The 20457-nt window shown below is 52.1% G+C and overlaps 1 protein-coding gene across 1 annotated transcript; it reads right to left on the minus strand.

The window, feature by feature from the left end:
* Positions 1 to 511: 511 nt before the first annotated feature.
* Positions 512 to 20126, minus strand: LOC130124140 (protein APCDD1-like). The gene is made up of 5 exons (XM_056293574.1): positions 19511 to 20126; positions 11644 to 11827; positions 9578 to 10109; positions 3180 to 3501; positions 512 to 2170 (listed from the first exon to the last, which is right to left on the minus strand). The coding sequence occupies exons 1-5, from the start codon at positions 19548 to 19550 to the stop codon at positions 1710 to 1712; spliced, it is 1539 nt and encodes a 512-aa protein (XP_056149549.1). The 5' UTR covers positions 19551 to 20126; the 3' UTR covers positions 512 to 1709.
* Positions 20127 to 20457: the final 331 nt, after the last annotated feature.

A 20457-nucleotide genomic window follows, 5' to 3' on the forward strand; every position in this document is an offset into this window, starting at 1 on the left:
TCACAGACGAGGGTTAGACGGTGGTAACCTGATGGTGGAAGAGACCGAGCCTGTCGTAAAATAACAGGGTTCGAGTCGTGAGGCAGGCTGAGAAACTCTTGGGAAGGACAGCGAGTGACATAAACTCTCCTTTGAGCTGCTCAGCTGGCCGTGTAGCAGCGGTGCTTGGCAGCCCACAGGTATATATATATATATATGTGTGTGTGTGTGTGTAACACTCCCTCCTCCTACAGCTACTCCTGCAGGCTGCTGCTGTACCCAAGACTGTGTTTTATGTCAAAAGAATAAAAAAAAAAACACAGGTGTTTACATCTGGCTCCTGCACAAAGTGGAGGGCTTCAAATCCTCTCCGGGGATCAAATCTGAGAGGTGTCGACAAAAACATGTCCCGTATCTTACAGAAGTATTAGATGAACGTGCAATATACAGTATGTGCGGCCAGTGTTTTGCCCCCCCCCCCCCCGTTTAAGCAGAAAGAAGGAGAATGAAAACACAAGAATAATCAACCACAAACGGTGTCAAACATTTAATCTTTATACATGTGTCCAGTTTATGGAGAGGATCTCTGGATCGGGTACACTGAGTAAAAAAAATCTGCTCCATACGGTCCGTGGAGATATAACGTCTGGAAGGAATTCCAACGTCACTTATGTTGGTTTTTCCGCTGTGGTTGTGCTGTCATATTTCTCTGTCCTGTTTTCGTGCATGGTTTGGCTCACTCCTGGTACGCGTGAACCGTGCTGGTAAAGGCCTGCCCGCCCCCCCCCCCCCAAAACATATCTGGTATTGGCCCAGTTTCCAAACGTCATTGGTAATTATAAAACGCAAGCAACGACCGCTCGATATTCTGTTTATCCCCCACCGTAGACTCAATACTGGTACAGTGCCATAGCTACTTGCGCTGTGGAGAACTTCCAGCAGTCAGCCGCCAACGAGAGAGTTCATTTTTGAGTCTGTCTGCACAATGCAAAGCGGCCATTGTCCTTCTCTTGGATGTCCCCCCCCCCCCCCCGTAGAACTACACAGTAATATATTCTTTTTGTGAAATAGATGACACGTAGTTAACAGAAGTGCTGCTGGTGATGCTTATACTGTGTGAAGGCGTACAGTGAGGCTATATTCAACACATATCTACTGCGATAACTGCATACTGCGATCCACCCCAGGTCTTGATGCCCTGCAAAGCATTTCTCCTAACGCGAAAAGGGAGCTCTTTGTCACGGTTCACAGTGGAAAACCCATTCCACGTATCACAATCTCGTCTGCTGGAGAGTACCGAGAGACGGCATGGTATCGGTGGCTAAAGCGCGCCGCGTAGCGCGTGTTCTCGGGCCGGTGTGGCTGTGTAAAGCTTGGCGTACCTGCGGAAACAGAAGACGCGTCAGACTCCGAATCCACTGTAAAGTGCAGTTGCTGTGGTGCAGCAGTGTCAGATCTTTGGCAGCCAGGCAGGAGTTCAGAAAACAAGCGTCAGTGCGGCTACTTCCCACCATATTGCCCCCCCCCCCCCCCGCACACACACACTCAAACGCTGACGCACAGACACACACACACACACACATTTGCTGGCATTGGACAGAGCAAGAAACGAAGGTTTGAGAGTGTGCACGTTTAACAAGCAGTTTTCCTCTTTGCAGTCCACACTCTCCTCCCATTTTGTCCCTATGTACAAGAAAGCCAGAACTTCTTTTTGGGGTTTTTTTCCTCAGCTAATGCCACCAGACAAGCAGAGGCGAGACCGCCAGGGCGAAAACCCACGCAACGGCTCTCTGGCCTCCCCTGTGCCAGCCTGTACAGTCATTCCTGAGCCGCAGGGGGCCGTCGGCGTCGTCCCCCGGGCCGTGGTCGGACCGCTGGCTGCTCGCCGAGCACTGCACCAGCGGCATCTGGTAGGAGGTGGCCCTCTTCTCCGGCCGGTCGGGGCTGGAGCCGTCGCTGGGACGCTGGCCGTTGTAGAGCAGGTAGCGGCCGTGCGCGTCTTGCTCCAGGCGGAAGAGCTCGTACTCGGTGTGGGGCAGCCGGATGCCCAGGGCCACACAGCCGTTGGTCAGGGTCACGTCCTGCTCCACGCCGACCTGCCAGGAGCCCTCCGCCCCGCACTCGTTCCCGTTGAAGACGTTGAGGAGGGAGGTGGTGGCGAGGTCCACCGGCTTCACTCTCATGTGGTTCACTAGAAACGCGGGAGACACGGGTAAGGATCTTTACGTGGCTACGTTTACAGTCAAGGCGTCTTTAAGATGTTATTGCACCGGGGGAATTAAGACGAGCTTAACACTAAGCTCTAATTTCTTGGGCCATCAATTTTACAAGAAACCAACAGCGAGGACTGGGAAGTGCCAAAGTCACAGAGCCCAGATGGAAGATGTTACAGCTATTTTTGTGACGCCTGAATAATGACGTGGGCTGATACAGAGGAGCCCTAAGTAGAGAACATAATAAACCACATACCGGCACAAGCAAGTTAAAGACGGCCGAGCCATGTGCGCTTTAGGTAAGGGAGCGTGTGTGCGCGCCAGGTTTTTCTATCCTGATGGGAACCAAATAGGGGCCCATAAAATGTCCCCGCAAGGTAGGTGGTTTCAGGATCAGGCTTATTGGCCATGTACGTTTGCACACAAATGGAATTTGACTCCTGTTTCGTGGCCCTCACAGTGTACTCAACATAGAATAACAACAAACAATCTTCAGATATATACACAAGGATTGACTATACACATATATATATATATATATATATATATATATATATATATATATGTGTGTATATAGTCAGGTTTTTGTATCCTAACAGGGACCCAAACCTGAAACCACCTACCTTGTGGGGGGACATTTTATGGGTCCCCATGAGGAACAGGGTCTATTTTAGGGTTAGGACTTGGGGTTTAGCTGGGATAGGCTCCAGCATCCCGTGACCCCGAGTAGGATACGCGGCTTGGATAATGAATAACGACTTGGGTTCAGGGTTAAGGTTAGAATTAGGACTAAGTTAAGGTAAGGTTAAGGGTTAAGGTTAGGCATGTAGATGGTTAAGGTTAGGGTTAAGGGCTAGGGAATGAATGTAGTCAATGACGGGTCATGGTATGTGTGTGTGTATGTGTTTGTTTTCTTGTTCAGCTATATTTGTGAGGGACAGTTCTGCGTTTCTAACCATAGGAGCGAGGACACCATGGCCCAGTTACCTTTAAAGACAAACTCGGTCCCGCCCATGACGCGGGTGGAGTGGAGGCCCCGGCTGTAGCGGCCGCGGGCGTAGATGGTGAAGGTGGGGTGTTTGCAGATGGGGTCGGAGTAGTGGTAGTAGTAGCCCTCCCAGGTGCGGTTGTTGTCGTGGAAGATGAAGTGGCGGGTGAGGAAGAGGACCTCGGGGCGAACCTCGCAGCGCTGGCTGACCCACTGGCCGTACAGGCCCACGGTCAGGTCGGCCCGCGGCGGCAGGATGGGCGGGTGGAATTCGTCGGAGCGGGAAATGATGCGACAGGCGATGCAGCCGTGGTCGTGGTTCTGGAAACACAACAGGGGAAATATTTACTCGGGGTTTCGACAGGGAGAAAAAAACGAGGACCTCGAGCATGTGAAAAAACTCAAGTTGAAACTACGGCTTCACATAAGTATGTTGCAGCTGTGACAGTGAAAGTAATTGTTGGGTATAGTTGGCGCTTTTGCCAGATATTTTCATATTTACTGAAGAAAGTGTTACCAAGCCCTGCAGATGAGTATAATCCCCCCCCCCCCCGCATTTTTCTTCCCATTTGTTCTTGGGCCAATTACCCCACTCTTCCGAGCCATCCCGGTCGCTGCTCCACCCCCTCTGCCGATCCGGGGAGGGCTGCAGACTACCACATGCCTCCTCCCATACATGTGGAGTCGCCAGCTGCTGCTTTTCACCTGACAGTGAGGAGTTTCACCAGGGGGACGTAGCGCGTGGGAGGATCACGCTATTCCCCCCAATTCCCACTCCCCCCCCCCCGAACAGGGGCCCTGACCGACCAGAGGAGGTGCTAGTGCAGTGACCGGGACACATACCCACATCAGGCTTCCCACCCACAGACACGGCCAATTCCCAGATACTAGCAAAATTGCTGTGGCCTGGACCCGTCCCGCACCCACTTTCATCTTTCTTTCACCCGGCCCACATACCGTGTGGAATGATGGCCCTTGGGCGGGCCGCTCCTGTTTGCCAGATCTGGGCCAGAACCAAGCCATAGCAATGCCGCATGTACCACATATTTGCTAAAGATGGCCCATATTTGTTCAGTGATATTTGGGCCATATTCACCGTTTACCACACGGACCACTTCAGGGTCACATCCAGATCACATGTTGCCGAGAACACCGCATCTTTGCCAAAAAAAGCCCACATCTGATTTGGCATATTTGGGCCATATTTGCTATTATACGTGTGGGCCACTTCAGGCTCACATCCATTTTGTCAGGGCCAGAAGAAGGCCATCAGTGGCGCATCATTGCCTGAAGTGGCCCACGTCCGGATGCTAGCTGGGTTGTGTCTGTAGGGACGCCCGGAGGCAACCTGGGGATTCGAACCGACGATCCCCATGTTGGTAGGCACCGGGACACACCCCATTTTGTCTAGAAAAGCTCCATCTGACATAACTCACGCGGCAAAGAGGCCGTCGGCTGAAATCAAAGCTGCCGCTGAAGGTCACAGAGCGAAACTCCCAACATCGTCTACGGAACATATCGGTTTTCAGTGGTAGTTTAGTCTCTCGTGGCTATATTGTATCACGAAATCCACATGAAGGACTCTGTTGGACTGCGTTCTGAGGTGAAAGGCTAGAAACATTTCCTCTAGTCTGAGCCTCTGGAGTGGCGGAACTGAGACAAGTTTCCTGAATTTTCTCATGGCGATCACATCGTTTACTGGAAAAGACAGATGCCCGACACACACACACACACACACGCACACACACGCACACACAAATCTCAACAACAGAAGCACAACAGCAACCGCCCAGTGTGGGTTGACCGGGCTCTTTGCAAACAACTTTGAAGCGCATAAATCAAACTTTATCCACTCGTATTAAGAAAGAAGAATCATCGTCCCATTAATAATGCCCGTTAATCAAATTCCCTGCCTGTCTGGTCTGGTCTAGCGGGGACCCCGGAGCGCCGTGTGATCGCGGTATCTGCAGACGAGACAGCTGTGGGTCCTCCGACCGGGGGCCGCGCAGACAGCAGGGCCGTGTAACTCCCTCTCGGCTGGTCAAATTTATTCCAGAGACAAAGCTCCGGGGGACAAGGTGAAGTATTTGTTATTCGAGGGTGGTCAAAATTTAAGAACCCCCCCTTCCTCCTACTCCTATACATCCCCACCCCCCGAATTCCCCGGGTCTCTTCCCAGACAACATTACGGTTGTGTGGGATTTAGGGTCTGGTGTGACAGGGCTGATCCGCGAGAGGAAAAACAGCACTATCGCTACATTCTTCAGCTGGAATAATTCCAGTACAGCCCCATAACCACCTCAATGTGAGAGGTTAATGGGACCGCTGCAAGGAGGGGGCCCCTCCTGAGCTCTGGTCTACGTGTAGAGGAGGATGATATTGTGTGTGCGTGCGTGTACGTGTGTATCATAGGTGTGTAACCTCGCGTGTGTTGCGTGTCTGTATGTGTGCGTTCGAGTCTGCGTCTATAACTGTGTGTGTTGTGAGACGACGTACTGTATGTGAAAGGGATATATATGAGGAGGAAGGTGAGGGGTTGGCCGTTACATGTGTGGAAAAGATGTTTCGGAGCTCGAAGGGAACTTTCGGCCAATAAAACACAGACGTGCTGACTGGCTGAGACGAGACAGGAGACGAGCCCGTCCCCGACCATCTCGAACGCGGAGTCGTGCAGTCTTGCGCTGGTTTTTAACATCTTGTTCTGAATATTCGGCGGTGAATAAGTGCGGCAGAATCTGCCAGCGAGGAGGATTCCGCTTGTCTCCGGTGAGGGAAGTAAAAGTTTATTGGTGCAGAGGGGGTCTTTTGGACCCCCGGGGACTTACTGAAACCATATAATGTTGATGTGTTCGCTTGCTGGTTTGGACGTAAGCATGCGGCTGGTCTGAAGCTTCTGCCTGCCGTCTGAAGAAATCAGTGTATCGATGCAAACGGTGCCAACTTTTTTAGAAACCACATAAAACGGGCGCCCGGGCCGTCTATTCCGTTGTCTACCAACACGGCGATCGCTGGTTCGAATCCCCTGGTAGCATCCGGATGTGGACCACTTCAGGCAGTGATGCGGCACTGATGGCCGCCTTCCAGCCCTGACAAAATAGCAAATATGGCCCAAATATGCCAAATCAAATGTGGGCCTTTTTTGGCAAAGATGTGGTGATCTCGGCAACATGTAATGTGGATGTGACCCTGAAGCGGCCCGTGTGGTAAATGGTGAATATGGCCCAAATATCACAAAAAAAAATATGGCCCACCTTTGGCAAATATGTGGCACATGCGGCATTGCTATGGCTTGGTTCTGGCCCAGATCTGGCAAACAGGAACGACCCGCCCAAGTGCCGTCATTCCATGCGGTATGTGGGCCGGATGAAAGTGTCAGTGTGGTATGGGTCCAGGCCACAGCAATTTTGCTATCTGGGTCTGGCTTGGTCGGGCGTCACTACAGACACAATTGTCTGTGTCTGCGGGTAGGAAGCCAGATGTGGGTATGTGTCCTGGTCGCTGCACTAGCGCCTCCTCTGGTCAGCCGGGGCGCCTGGGAACTGGGGGGAATAGCGTGATCCTCCCATGTGCTACATCCCCCTGGTGAAACTCCTCACGGTCAGGTGAAAAGAAGCGGCTGGTGACTCCACATACATCGGAGGAGGCATGTGGTAGTCTGCAGCCCTCCCCGGATCGGCAGAGGGGGTGGAGCAGCAACCGGGACGGCTCAGAAGAGCGGGGTAATTGGCTGGAAAGCGGGTTGGGGGGGGACTCATAAAACAGCATTAGTTACAGATTGACTGCAATGCATTATTAAAATTTTCCTGTTATGTTATTCACAATTCTGTTGGCTCATGTCTCAGCGTCTGGCCTCCTTGGATCAGTCTTCAGTGCTGTGACTGGACCGTGCCGCTGCATGCTTTCAAACATAGCGATTGCCGAAATCGTTGCCACGAGGTTTAACCAGGGTAAACACAAATCTCTTCATAACCAGAACCGATATAAAGTGGCTGTTATTCTACCTCGGCCACGCAGAAGTCAACCAGACAGACAGAGAGAGAGAGAGAGAGAGAGAGAGAGAGAGAGAGAGAGAGAGAGAGAGAGAGAGAGAGAGAAAATGGAGAAAACAGGAAAGTGGCTGAAAACCCAAAGTCTGCTGCCTCGTTCTTGCATCATCGCTGAGATCCACCCAATAGCCACAAATGAACACGTTGGCACCACGAGACGCTCTGGGCTTGCACCAACCGTGGATATGCCATTTAAGATTAATGGATCGGATAGTCGCCATGGCAATAAAAATCCCAGATGAAGAAACCTTCCCAACCTCAAGAGATGGTGCAGTTGATTGCATTTTGTGCAGGAAGGTCTGAGGCACATTTCCCCCCGCTATTTTCACCCAAACATATAAATGAAAACCTTGCTTACGTGCAACCTGATGACCAGATGGCCTCGCCGTTGACCAAAGATATAAAATTAGTAAGTATTCAGAGCTCTGAATAACTCTTAACTGGCGGCCAGAGCCCAGAAAGAAAATCCAGCTCTTTGTTCATCTTGAAGTTGTACAGTACACGAGGGGCAATCTTGCAAGCCCGTGATCATAGATACTTTTCTATTCAAAAAAGATGGGAGGGGGGGGGGGAATAGAAAGCATGCAGACTTTTATACAGGCCTCAGGCATGCATGAAATCAGACCTGGAATGCACTCACTGGAATAATTCATAAGGCCGCATGATCCTAGATTCTAGGAATACCGCATGTTGATCACTCCCAGAGATAGGCCGCGTTTTCACGTTGGGTCTCTGCAAGCCAGAGGGGCTTAGAAGTGTGATCCCCGGTTATGGCAGCGCCACCGAGAGAGAGCCCGAACGAGCCGAGATCCTCGCCGTGCGCTCTATTTACACTACCATCAGCAATGCCGAGGCCCGGCGACCTCGCCCGAGCGGGTGTTTATTTAGACAGCCGACCTGAGCAGGATTTCGGCGTAGCGCTTGATTTTGGTGACATTTAAAACGCAGCACCCCAGGGTTTCCCCCGGCATTTGTTCAGCAAGGTAAACACAGGCCGTACGGGCGGAAGAAGAAAGGGCTCTTTCTTGGGTTTTTCAGATGTGAGAGATGAAATTGGCTCGTGCTCGTTTCTCATTTCCCGTAGTGGAGGAATTGAATTTGTGAGGGCGAGAGTGTCATTGGAGCACGGTAGGCGTAGCCCGAAATCAAATCTTGGGTCACATAATACATGTAAATCACAAAGTACAGAACATTTAATGTGCCAGCTCCCGCCTTAAAGCAGGCTGGTGAGGGCACTCCGGGTCAGAAGCTAAAGGAAGTCTGTTTGTTTTAATCTGTTTAATGCACCAGACGAGCGGAGTTTACCTCATCGGAAAAATCCAGACGATACTAAAAGCTGTCGAGAACACAAAAGTTCAACACCTTTTTTGGCCATTTTCTCCCCAGTCGTATCCGGCCAATCACCCCACTCTTACGAGCCATCCTGTTCGCTGTTCCACCCCCTCTTCCAATCCGGGAGAGGGCTGCAGACTACCACATGCCTCCTCCGACACCTGGAGGCATCTGCTTCTTTTCACCTGACAGTGAGGAGTTTCACCAGGGGGGACGTAGCGTGTGGGGGGGGGATCACGCGATTCCCCCCTCCCCCTGAAACAGGCACCCCGACCGACCAGAGGAGGTGTTAGTGCGGTGACCAGGACACATCGGAGGAGGCATGTGGTAGTCTGCAGCCCTCCCCCGGATTGGCAGAGGGGGTGGAGCAGCAACCGGGATGGCTCAGAGGAGCGGGGTAAATGGCTGGAAAAGGGGGCAACTCATAAAACAGCATTAGTTACAGACTGACTGCAATGCATTATTCAAATTTTCCTGTTGTGTTATTCACAATTCTGTTGGCTCCTGTCTCAGCGTCTGGCCTCCTTGGGCCGGTCTCCAGTGCTTTAAAACATATCAACTGCCGTAATCGTTGCCACGAGGTTTAACCAGGGTAAACACAAATCTCTTCATAACCAGAACCGATATAAAGTGGCTGTTATTCTACCTCGGCCACGCAGAAGTCAACCAGACAGAGAGCGAGAGAGAAAGAGAGAGAGAGAAAATGGAGAAAACAGGAAAGCGGCTGAAAACCCAAAGTCTGCTGCCTTGTTCTTGCATCATCGCTGCTGATTCGAACGGCGACCCCCCGTGTTGGTAGGCAGCGGACTAGACCGCTATGCTACCCGGACGCCCCCCAAAATGTCACCTATTCCGCGCTCCCAGAACATTTAAACAAACAAAAGCAGTTACTGGCAAGACACTTTGCTGTCCAGATCTGCTGCCGGTAAGCTAAGTTAATAAGGGAGAAGGCTATCTGTACTGGTCAGCTCTCATAAATGCGCTCTCCGGCCAAAGCTAGCTCCCAAAGAAACCCAAACCTTGGCGCTTTGCAGGGCCGCCTGGTAGCTGGACGGCCGGTAGTACATCCTCTGGGCAAACTCCGTGTGGATGTCCCCCAGGAACAGCTCCTCCACCAGGTGATCCAGGTTGTGATGGAGGTACTGCTTCTCCACCCTCAGCAGCTGTAGCTCGTGCATGGCGAAGTTGAGCTCCCGCGAGCAGTCGCACCCGCCCTCCTCGCTCCACAGCTCGTAGACGACGTTGGGCTCCCAAGGCTCCTTGCCCTTCACGGCCCCGCGGCAGCTGCGGTTGAGCCTCTGGCTGAGCTCCTTGGCCACGGTGGCCGTGTGGCACACCACCTGGGTGCGGTGCAGCTGGTAGTCGGCCTCGGTGCCGCCGCGGATGATCCAGGAGGCCTGGCGGAGGCGCAGGCGGCCCCGCACCACCAGGGTGTAGATGGGGGTGGTGCAGTGGTTGTCCTCGTAGTAGAACTGGTGAGCCATGAAGGTGTTGTTGGAGTAGAAGAGGTAGGAGCGGGTGAGGAACTCCGGGCCTGGTCTCACCTCACAGCTGCAAGGAGATGAGAGAGAGAGAGAGAGAGAGAGAGAGAGAGAGAGAGAGAGAGAGAGAGAGAGAGAGAGAGGTCATATTAAAAGGTTTGAGCGGCCTTAGGAACTCGTCATACACACATTTGCAGCAGCACATAGCAAGAGATGTCAAGCTTGACAAGGACTTCCTTCTCTTTTTCTTTTTTTTGTCTTTTTCCACCTTTTTCTCCTTAATTATACCCAGCCAATTATACACAGCCACTCTTCCGAGCCGTCCCGGTCGCTGCTCCGCCCCCTCCGCTGATCCGGGGAGGGCTGCAGACTACCACGTGCCTCCTCCCATACACGTGGAGTCGCCAGCCGCTTCTTTTCACCCGACAGTGAGGAGTTTCACCGGGGGGGACGTAGCGCGGGGGAGGATCACGCTATTCCCCCCCAGTTCCCCCCGACCAACCAGAGGAGGCGCTGGTGCAGCGACCAGGACACAAACCCACAGCCGGCTTCCCACCCGCAGACACGGCCAATTGTGTCTGTAGGGATGCCCGACCGAGCCGGAGGTAACGCGGGGGATTCGAGGACTTTATTTTTGGCTTTTCAGGATCTTTCTCTGCCCGGTGCCTGCTGGAGTAGGCCTCAGCTCCCCATGACCCCCCCACCCCATAACATTTGTATAAAGAATCAATTAATTTTGCCCAATTATTTTACAGCGCTATCAGACATGACTGAAAATGAACTGCAATAAATCTTCAGAGGAAATAAAATGCCACGCCTGCTGTGTAATGTGCTCTATCAGATCACTTCAGTGCCAGATGTGGTCTAGCAGAGGGAAGCGGACACGCTTATTTGGGATACCGACTACGGGGAACAAGTTGAACCGTGACGTGAAAATCTCTGGTTTTGAGTCCTCTAGTGGTGCCAAACACGGGGGGGGGGGGCTATGAAGTGCCGTCTTCAGTAGACCCACCCCTGAGCCAGCTTGCCCATCCCTGTCTAAACCCAAGTTTCCGTACCACACGGCCGTTCACCACCAGAGGCGTTGCTACGCCAGCCTGTCTTTATTTGGGGCGAAAGTACTTACGAAAGACAAGACGGGACAGACTTTAGATCCACGCTTTGTTTTAGTTAAAACACAGACTGCATTCCATGCATCACAAGGAAAACAGATATGTTATTTTTCGGCGTCCATTTTCATCCCAACCCAGGAATTATGGGTAGAATCACAAACGGAGAGGATTTTATTGCCATGTGCCTTACGTGCACTGGGGATTTCACTTGGCATTGTCGGTGTGATTAAGGAAACAAGAAAAGTACCATCTTAAATGTAAAATAAAGTGTGATACATACACACACACACACGTATATATATATATACACACATATACATAAAACAGCTCTAAAAATACACAGTAAAAAGTAGAGTAAGAGTACAATTTAGTGTCTAGATCACAAGCCGGCGGCCTCGTGGATCTACACCTCTGTGTCGACATGTAGTCCGATCCAGAGTGCTCCTAAACCTTTGTTGTCTACGTGCAGACATGGACAGTGTGGCCTTTCACCTGGTGGACACCCAGTGGCCCTCGATGTTGGGCGGCATCTGCACGGTGATGCGGGCCCCGTTGTGAAGGTGCTTGAGCATGTGCTGGCACTGGGAGCCTTTGGCGGAGCGGCCGAAGGGCTTCTCCAAGGTCAGATGGTTGGACCTGCCGTCAGAGTAGTGCAGAGAGGAGCCCTCCACCCAGCCTGCAGGAGGAGCCATAGAGACAAAACAGTCATGTTCAGTGTTCATCCACAATGCTGTGTGTGTGTGTGGGGGGGGGGGCTGACTCTGAGTTGGCTTTAAGGGAAAAGTTAGTCAACCATTAAGAAAGTCTGGCTCAAAGGTAATGGCGTCCTTAAGGTGATTGGAAAAAGGCTAGCTGACCACCAGATGCCCCCCCCCCTTTTCTCCCCAATTGTATCCGGCCAATTACCCCACTCTTACTCTGAGCTGCTCCACCCTCTCTGCCGATCCGGGGAGGGCTGCAGACTACCACATGCCTCCTCCCATACACGTGGAGTCGCCAGCCGCTTCTTTTCACCTGACAGTGAGGAGTTTCACCAGGGGGACGTAGCGCGTGGGAGGATCACGCTATCCCCCCCCCCCCACCAGAGGAGGCGCTAGTGCAGCGACCAGGACACATACCCACATCCGGCTTCCCACCCGCAGACGCGGCCAATTGTGTCTGTAGGGACGCCCGACCAAGCCGGAGGCAACACGGGGATTCGAACCGGCGATCCCCGTGTTGGTAGGCGACGGAATAGACCGCTACGCCACCCGGACTACGAGGAGCCCTCTTATCGCCGCTCTGTAGCTGTGACCCGACATCCAAATGTTTTCTGTTGTCTGTTGTCCACATGCGCCGCACCGAGGATGTTCTGTGTTTCCCCGGGCGGGTTACTCCCTCCACACGCTCCACGTTCTCCGATACACACAGTCTCGCATTGTTCCGCACACACTCACACGTCCACTTCCTGTTAGGACCGGTGTTGCAATATGTGTCCTCTGTGTCTCCCCTAGCAGCGCCGCACTGAGTCAGAATCCCTGCTCGCGCCAGCTGTCTCGGCCGTGGATCAAACTCCCAACTTATTCAGCGTTTTGTTTTTGTCTTTTTTTAGGCCTCGTAGGGCCGAGGTGCCGGCGAGGGCGGGGCCGAGAGAGTCCCGGAAAACCGCCTCGGCCACTATAAACCAAAGCGCAAATAGAATTCAGATCAAACGGTGAGCGCAGTCGACTTAATTCTCTCGAGCTCGGCTGTGATGTGTCGAACCCCTCTCTCGTCTCCCGCCGGCCCCCCCCCCCCTTTGACGCGATTACAGGCCTTTAATGTAGTCGATTTAACTCGTGTCGTCACCCGGGGATTACAGGGCATTACACGTGACCTGCAGCACCTGGTCTACGAGGAGTCGCCCCGCGTTAAAGCGCCGGATCAGAAGGGGGGGGGCGGCGTGTTGATCTCATAACTTAGGTGAAGGCTTTCATTAAAGAAAAAAAATCCCCCCCCCCAAAAAAAATCACTGCAACGGCCGCGCTGCGTGGAGCGATCGATGCACACGAAAAACAAATCCAAGCCTTCCTTTCTCCCCCCCCCCCTCCCCCATTCACTGCACACAGATGCTCATTTTGGCAGCGAAACAACTGGAGTCAAAGCGAGGCGATGGGGTCTGACAATGTGAGAGAACGCCCACACATAGAGCGGCGGGGCGGGGCGGGGCGGGGTGGGGGGGGGGACACACAGCCCTTCAATCAAGAAGAACAAACCGAAGTCGCAGAAAAGGGAAAAAAGAAAGAAGGGGGGGGGGAAACGTGGACTGTATCAAAAATATTCAGTTCCCTTCCTGTCAGCGCGCCATGCGTGCACCAGATGAAATAACACTTCCAACAATGGGGTGAGCTCCGGGGGGATGAAACGTCGGAAATTAAAGTATTTTCAACGCCCGCGGCCCCCACGAAAATCAGCATCGGAGGAAACGCCGAGGAAGCTGAGGGGGGGGGGGGTTAGTTCACGTTATGCCCTAATATCATCCAAATCTACCTTGAAATAGGAGGCCTTGGCCTTAAGTTCTTCCTACCGGACCAGACTTGCCTCGCAGTATCATATTGTGCACACCACAATGCTAGCTAGTGTGGTGGCCTTATGTGCGTGTGTGTGTGCGTGTGTGTGCGTTTAATGTGAGACTAATAACACGCAGGGAGGAAGAAAAACATTTGATTAAACGAACTCCAAAGCGCCACAAAGAACAAAAAAAGAAGCCGTATCCAGCTGTTTCGGCCTGATAATGCCGCTCTCCTACGATTTATCAAAGGCTTATGTGTCAAATGACCACATCACAGCGCCGCTGCCCACATGATCCCCCTCCTCAGCTGGTGTCATTAGTCACGCCGCTCCGCTGGCTGCAACCGTGGCCGTATCAAAGCGGCGCTCGCTTCACAAGCTCGCTTGCATGTGTGAGAATAAGTGTGCGCCCGTGCGCGTATGCGAGCTTGTGCGTGTGTGTGCGCACATCTGTGCGTGGCGCGTTGGTGTGTACGTGGGTCCCCGTGTCACTGTAAGTGTATGTACATATGTGTGTGTGCTTGGCCTTATTTTTGCACCTGCAACCAACCTTGGACCGGGGGTGAGACCCTGAGCAGCTGCCAGCAGCCTGTTTTCCCAATGCAGGGAGCAGAAGCAACCGTGTGTGTGTGTCTGGTGTGTGTTTGTGCATGCGTGCATGCGTGTGCATGCATGTGTGTGCGTGTTTATGTGTGTGCATGGGAACCTGGGGTGATGTATGATGCAGAAACACACTTTTCAATCCCATCAGAAGTTCCACACTGGTCACACTTGCTGTGCCACCTCAAGTTTAAAAGCAGGTGGATTTCAGGTTAGGCTTCCTCAATACATTCACCACAGACACACAGGCGTGCAATAACTCTCTCTCCCCCTCTCTCTCCCTCCATTTCTCCCCCTCTCCCTCTCTCTCACACACACACACAGTAAGATTTCGGTCAAGGTTAGACATCGGCGTAGAGCTACACAATGCACAGGGCAGGATTTATGCAGCATATGGAGATGAGAGGAGGGCTGTGCAGTGTGAGGAGTTTGAGGTGAGGCAGACATCCCGGCACTACTGCCAAAAACCTGCAGAACCTCAGAAGAATTCGCCACGCTTACAAGACAAGCCGATAGCTGCTATAAAACAGCACCCGGATGCTACGGAGCTGGTCCGCCAAGAGTCGGGAAGAAAATGCCGATAAGAAGTTAAATGACCCCCCCCCACACACACATACACATCTGCACTGTGTAAACCGAAAGTTCTGATTCTTTATTTTCTTTTAAAAAGGGACTCAACGATAGTAGTGCTTTTGAAAGGACGGTAAGTAATCCAGGTTGTAAGTTGTGGATCCTCCAAGTTTCACAAATGTTGGCTGATCATTTCTGGTGAGGAATTTTTCCCCTAAAAATGTCTTGTTGTTTTTTTTTTGCATTGTGGGAAATTAGGTTTTGAAGCGGTGTCGTGGAGGTAGGGAGCCTCTGCCCATGGAGCCATGCTGCCTCCTGTCCCCTGTTACAGACGTGACCTTCCCAGTGTTTAAACCGCCACGCCAAAAATATGACACACTGAGGGGCCGGGGGCCCTTCTCCTGTCAAGACGTGTCACAGGTTCGTGAGGAACATGAACTCACAGCTGATGAGTCTGACTCGCACATCACGCGTTGAACATTTAGACTCTCCTGAACACACTTAAGGCCGAGTGTAAACGTTTTTTAATGTTCGTTATAACATCGTAAATGATCCCTTCTGCGTCTTGACGCTGGCTGTTCGCCCGATAACAGAAAAACTCCAAACGTGAAAACGGCGGACAACATGAGACAAAACGCACAACTAAAACTTCAATGGAAGTGCCATGAGAGTTATTGGCCAATTAAGTGAACAAACAGCTCGGTCAGTCCTTTGTCTCTGGCTCTGGCGCGCCTTCACAGGCCAAATAAAACCGGAGCGGTGCACATACTGAGGCCTCGCAGATTAAAATCAACCCTGCTCCAAAGGCCGTAGATGATCATTTGTGGCTTTTATGAAAATATGGTTCCAGTTCCTCCCACATAATAATTTAATAAGGTTTATTCATGCAGCAATTTTCTAAACCGTTTCACAAACAGTAAAGAACAATGCTAAACTCAGTGGAGTGCAGCTCTCCTCCGGGCGTATCTCCCCTTGGGAGAGCAACCAGCTGAGGAGCCGGCGCTCGGTTGGAGTGCAGAGCAGGTTTTTCAAAGGTTTTGAATCACCGCAACCACGAGAGGTCCTTGATCACGCAGTCATAACTGTGCACAATAATTATTACACTGACAGGCCCAGTAGTATGAGATTAGCAGTGGACAGACACACACACACACACACACACACACACACACACACACACAGAAAACCCAGTGTTTCTCCTGCCATTTCAAGACTTGCACAGCACCCAAGTCGATTGAACTGGGAAATATGGAAAAAAGCTTTTGAAAATATGCAGCGCTCGAGCTGAAAAAAAAAATCCGGCTAATAAAAACGTGTTGCCTGTCAGTCTGTGGATGTGCAGCAGACCCTCGCGCGGATGCGACCAAGTCTAATATGAACTTGCACTTTCCAAAAAGAAAAGGTTTGCTATGGGACCGCTTCGGTCTGCCCCTAACCCTGTCTTTACTTTCATGCTATAACGAAGCTGGGTAAACCGTTCGCGCGACTCACATCTACGGTTGACTCAGATCGGGTAGCACCCAGAATATGCAACACTTCCGGTTTTGACCGTAACCTAGAGGAAGTTGTTCCTTCGTAAACTTTCGCATTTTTGGGGGATTATTGTAACCGGTTCTTTTCTTGACCGGTGCGGGATTCGATACGGGGTGTACTGCACCACAAGGCGACATCACTAACCGCTCGGCTACAGGGTCAGACCCGTTAGCTAGGGACTAACGTGTCTTATTAGTAGTTTACAGTCGTCACCCTCCCCGGAAGCGCGCCCTCGCGCTTTGTTATTCCCGCGCTCCGAAGAGACTTCTGAGGATCTGCACACTTCCGGATCCCACCGCTGCCAATAATGTAACCGGTTATTTTCTTGCCCGGTGCGGGATTCGATACGGGCTGTACTGCACCACAAGGTGACGTCACTAACCGCTCGGCTAAAGGGCCAGACCCGTTAGCTAGGGACTAACGTGTCTTATTAGTAGTTTACATTATCACAATTCTTTTAATAACCTTCGACCATGTCGCTGCCCGATCAGTCAACCGTAGATGTGAGTCGCGCATGCGCACGGTTGACTTAGATCGGGCAGCGACGGAGAGCAGCGCTGGTCAAGCGAGCTAGAAAGCGAACGAAGAGAGGGAGCGGCGGTAGCAAGAAAGAACGAACGTCTTTACGCATGCTCAGTAACCCAGGTGAGGGAATCGCGGAAAGGTGGATCAGTTCGTCTGGACACAAAGGCCACTTAGCGCTTAGCATTTCACTTAGTGTAAACTACTAATAAGACACGTTAGCCCCTAGCTAACGGGTCTGACCCTTTAGCCGAGCGGTTAGTGACGTCGCCTTGTGGTGCAGTACACCCCGTATCGAACCCCGCACCGGGCAAGAAATTAACCGGTTACATTGGCATCTTAAGTGAAGCGGCCGCTCAGACGAGCGAGGAAACGTTTCCCTCAATAAACGCTGGGCCCGGATGAACCGATTCACCTTTCTGTGAGAACAAATGCGTTTTTTGTTTTGTTTTTTTTGGAGGTTTTTGAATCACCGCAACCACGAGAGGTTCGTCATCACACGGCCGTAGTTGTGCGCAGTGTTTTTAGCTCCAGTCGTTTGCGAGATTATTCGTACGCGCGCGCGCGTGCACGCACGCACGCACGTGTTGAAAGTGAACACAAAACACCCAATATAGAAATAACCAGCGGTTACAGGCAAGTACAAAGGGTACAGATCAACAAAAATAAAAAGTCCAATAAAAGCCCTTTCTAAAAATCGGTTTTAAAGCGGAGGGGTCGTAAGGGTCCCTCACTACATACTTTACCAGTGTTGTATGTGTGAGGGCTTGGGGTTTTTTTTTTTATTGAGTCCTTCTCCTCAGTCCTTCCCTCATTAAGCCACCAAATAGCCGAGGCCGACCGTGGCGTTTAAGCCCCTCCGGGTCCCCTCGCTGCTTTCCCAAACTATTTCTGTCCGTCTAAATCAAAGTGCCCACAAAACTCCCAAAAGCCCTGAACCGCAAGAGAACATTTCCAACTGGCCCCCTCGTCCGCCATGAGGTAACAATTCTGGGACCCCTGACAAGGAAGAGGGGGCTCCAGATCGTTGCTTTCGGGAAGAAGACGGAGAAAACCGGGAAAGTCGCTCCCGGACGAAGGACGGCGAGTTTAGCGCTTCGTCCTCCGTCACGACGGGTGGCGGTGAGCGGGGTCGGCCGGCGGGAAAAGATGACCCCGGGCCCTTGTCTCCGAAATCCATCCGCCGCTTTGTTTATACAGGGCCTTCTTTTCTTGTTTTAAGAGAAGGGCCCGGCCAAGAAACCGCTGTCAAGACGAGCACGGGAAGTTTGATGGTCACAGAAGAAGCAAAACACACACACACACACACACTCACACACACACACACACACACACACACACACACACACACACACACACACACACACACACACACACACACACACACACACACACAACAATCTACCGAAAAAAAAAACACAAACTCAGATTTCACGACACAGCTTATTAGCTGATCAGCCCTGGTCCAGCCCTCTGCTGCTGCCTGGGAGCGGGGCAACACGTTGGGTCCTGCCACAGGTCTGTTTACTAGACGTTACTTATAAAGGTACAACCACAGTTTCATGTGAATCGGGGTTGTTTTGTTTTGGTTTTTTTTACTCTGCCGTTTTTGGCCTCCTTTCCAAGTCCTCTTGAGCCCCCCCCCCCCCTGTAAATTTACAGCATGCACTAATCTAGGCTGACAGTGCATTTTTATTGCCCCTAGGAAAGGCTGCAATAACACACCACTTAATTGAACGTTAGATTCACTTAAACGCGCTTTAAGGGCAAGTGGATTCCAAAATATCTTTTTTATCTCCTCTGTGCGGTCATTTGAAGTCGCAGCCAAAAACACTGCCTTCCTCCGTCACACTGGCAGGCAGATGGATCGGGTCAAGCTACAGTCCAGTAATCCTCCACCTCCTCAGACGGGCTTTTCATCCGGAATGCAGGTTTCAAGTGGCTCTTATAACTCTTCCCGAGGCTTTCATCTGCCCGACGGCCCCGAGGCTGCCTCTTTATTGCATTTCGCCCCTTAGAAACGCACATCGTTTTTTTTGTGTTTTTTTTGGCACAAGGCGTAATTCAGCCCCAAAATTACTTACCCAAATCCCGCTGAGAAGTTACGCCGGGGAAACGCCAATCGCGTCATAAAAACTCCCCCCCAAGCAAAACGCGCGCGCGCGCGCGCGTACACAGGAAACAGACGCGCGCGCGTTCGCGCGTCAAGCACACGCAGGTAAACGCGTGCGGTACGTAGGCACGTACGGCGCTCCACAGGTGTGCCGCGGCGGGAGCGCGGTGCGTCGAGGTGCCGCGTGAACGTTACGAGGTGCGAACGAGAGACAACGTAAACGATTATACAAAGCCACGTGATTTGGCTCGTGGCGTAAACGTCGGCGATGCGATCTGCCAAAATAACCGCTCCGCTTACCAAAGCGGAGCGCAGAGTCCCTGCTCGGGTCTGCGTGGCAACACGAAACCGTCCCCCCCCCCCCACACACACACTGTTTTGAAACGCGAATTCCCGCAAATCCCGAACCCGCACGGCATGCGAACCTATAACACACACACACAAAGAGTCGACTTGCGAGGACAGAGATGACACACAAAGTAGCCCCCTTACCCAGAACAACAAGGAGAAGTAGCGGCACCGATGGCTCCATCGCGCACACTTGCGGATTTGCTGAAGAGGCTTGACTGGCTTCTGCGCTTCGGGGGTTCACCGTAATCCTTCACGCGGCGTCCTTGGCGATGCCGAGACCCGGTCCTCGCATTACGTATCCGTTCGGTGGACGGAAAGATTCACGCCGAACTCGGACATCACGCGCAGTGGCAGACCCCCCCCCCGTCCTCCTCCTTCTCCTCCTCCTCCTCCTTGTTACACGGGAGGAAATCTGTTTTCAAACACCTCTACCGGTGGGCCGAGATGCGAGGCGACCAATCGCACCTGATGATGAAAGTCCCGCAAGTTCAAGGGTCACTGGCATCGCAAAAAAACACGTTAAAAATAAAACGCCTCTTCCCCAAAGTCAGCAAGGGTATACGGCTACGGAACGGCACCCCACCAAAAAAAACAACAACAACACAACTTTAGTGCATGACGCTGTGAAAGAGGTGACTCCTTTTCTCGCCGGGGTCGTCCAATGTGGACATGAGAGGAGACAGCCTCCCTACTTAACCGGGCGTCAGACGCGCCGAGTGTGCAGCGGCGTCTCAGACGTCCCCCGCCTCCCTGTAGATGTAAGGGGCGTGGAGTGAAGTTACCGGTTGTAGTTTTTCTTTTTCTTTTTTTTCTTCTTTGCTCCGTTATGTCCACTCAGACTTGGCTGATCTCATTCATCCTTTTCAACGTCAGGGTTATTGTTCCGTCGGTTTCCGGCCGACGCGTCCCCGGGTGATCGCGCCCTGAACGCCCAGACACCTGTTTCCTAAAACGCAGGATCCGCAGCGTTTGCGGAACGCGAGAGAAAGGACGCCTCTTGGCAGTTTTTCGGACTCGGTTTAGTGACGTGCTAAACATTCGCAATTAGGGTTGAGGTTTCCTTCAACGCACGTCCAAAGAGAGAACTT

This window comes from Lampris incognitus, chromosome 14 (assembly GCF_029633865.1).
Source record: "Lampris incognitus isolate fLamInc1 chromosome 14, fLamInc1.hap2, whole genome shotgun sequence".
NCBI lineage: Eukaryota > Metazoa > Chordata > Actinopteri > Lampriformes > Lampridae > Lampris > Lampris incognitus.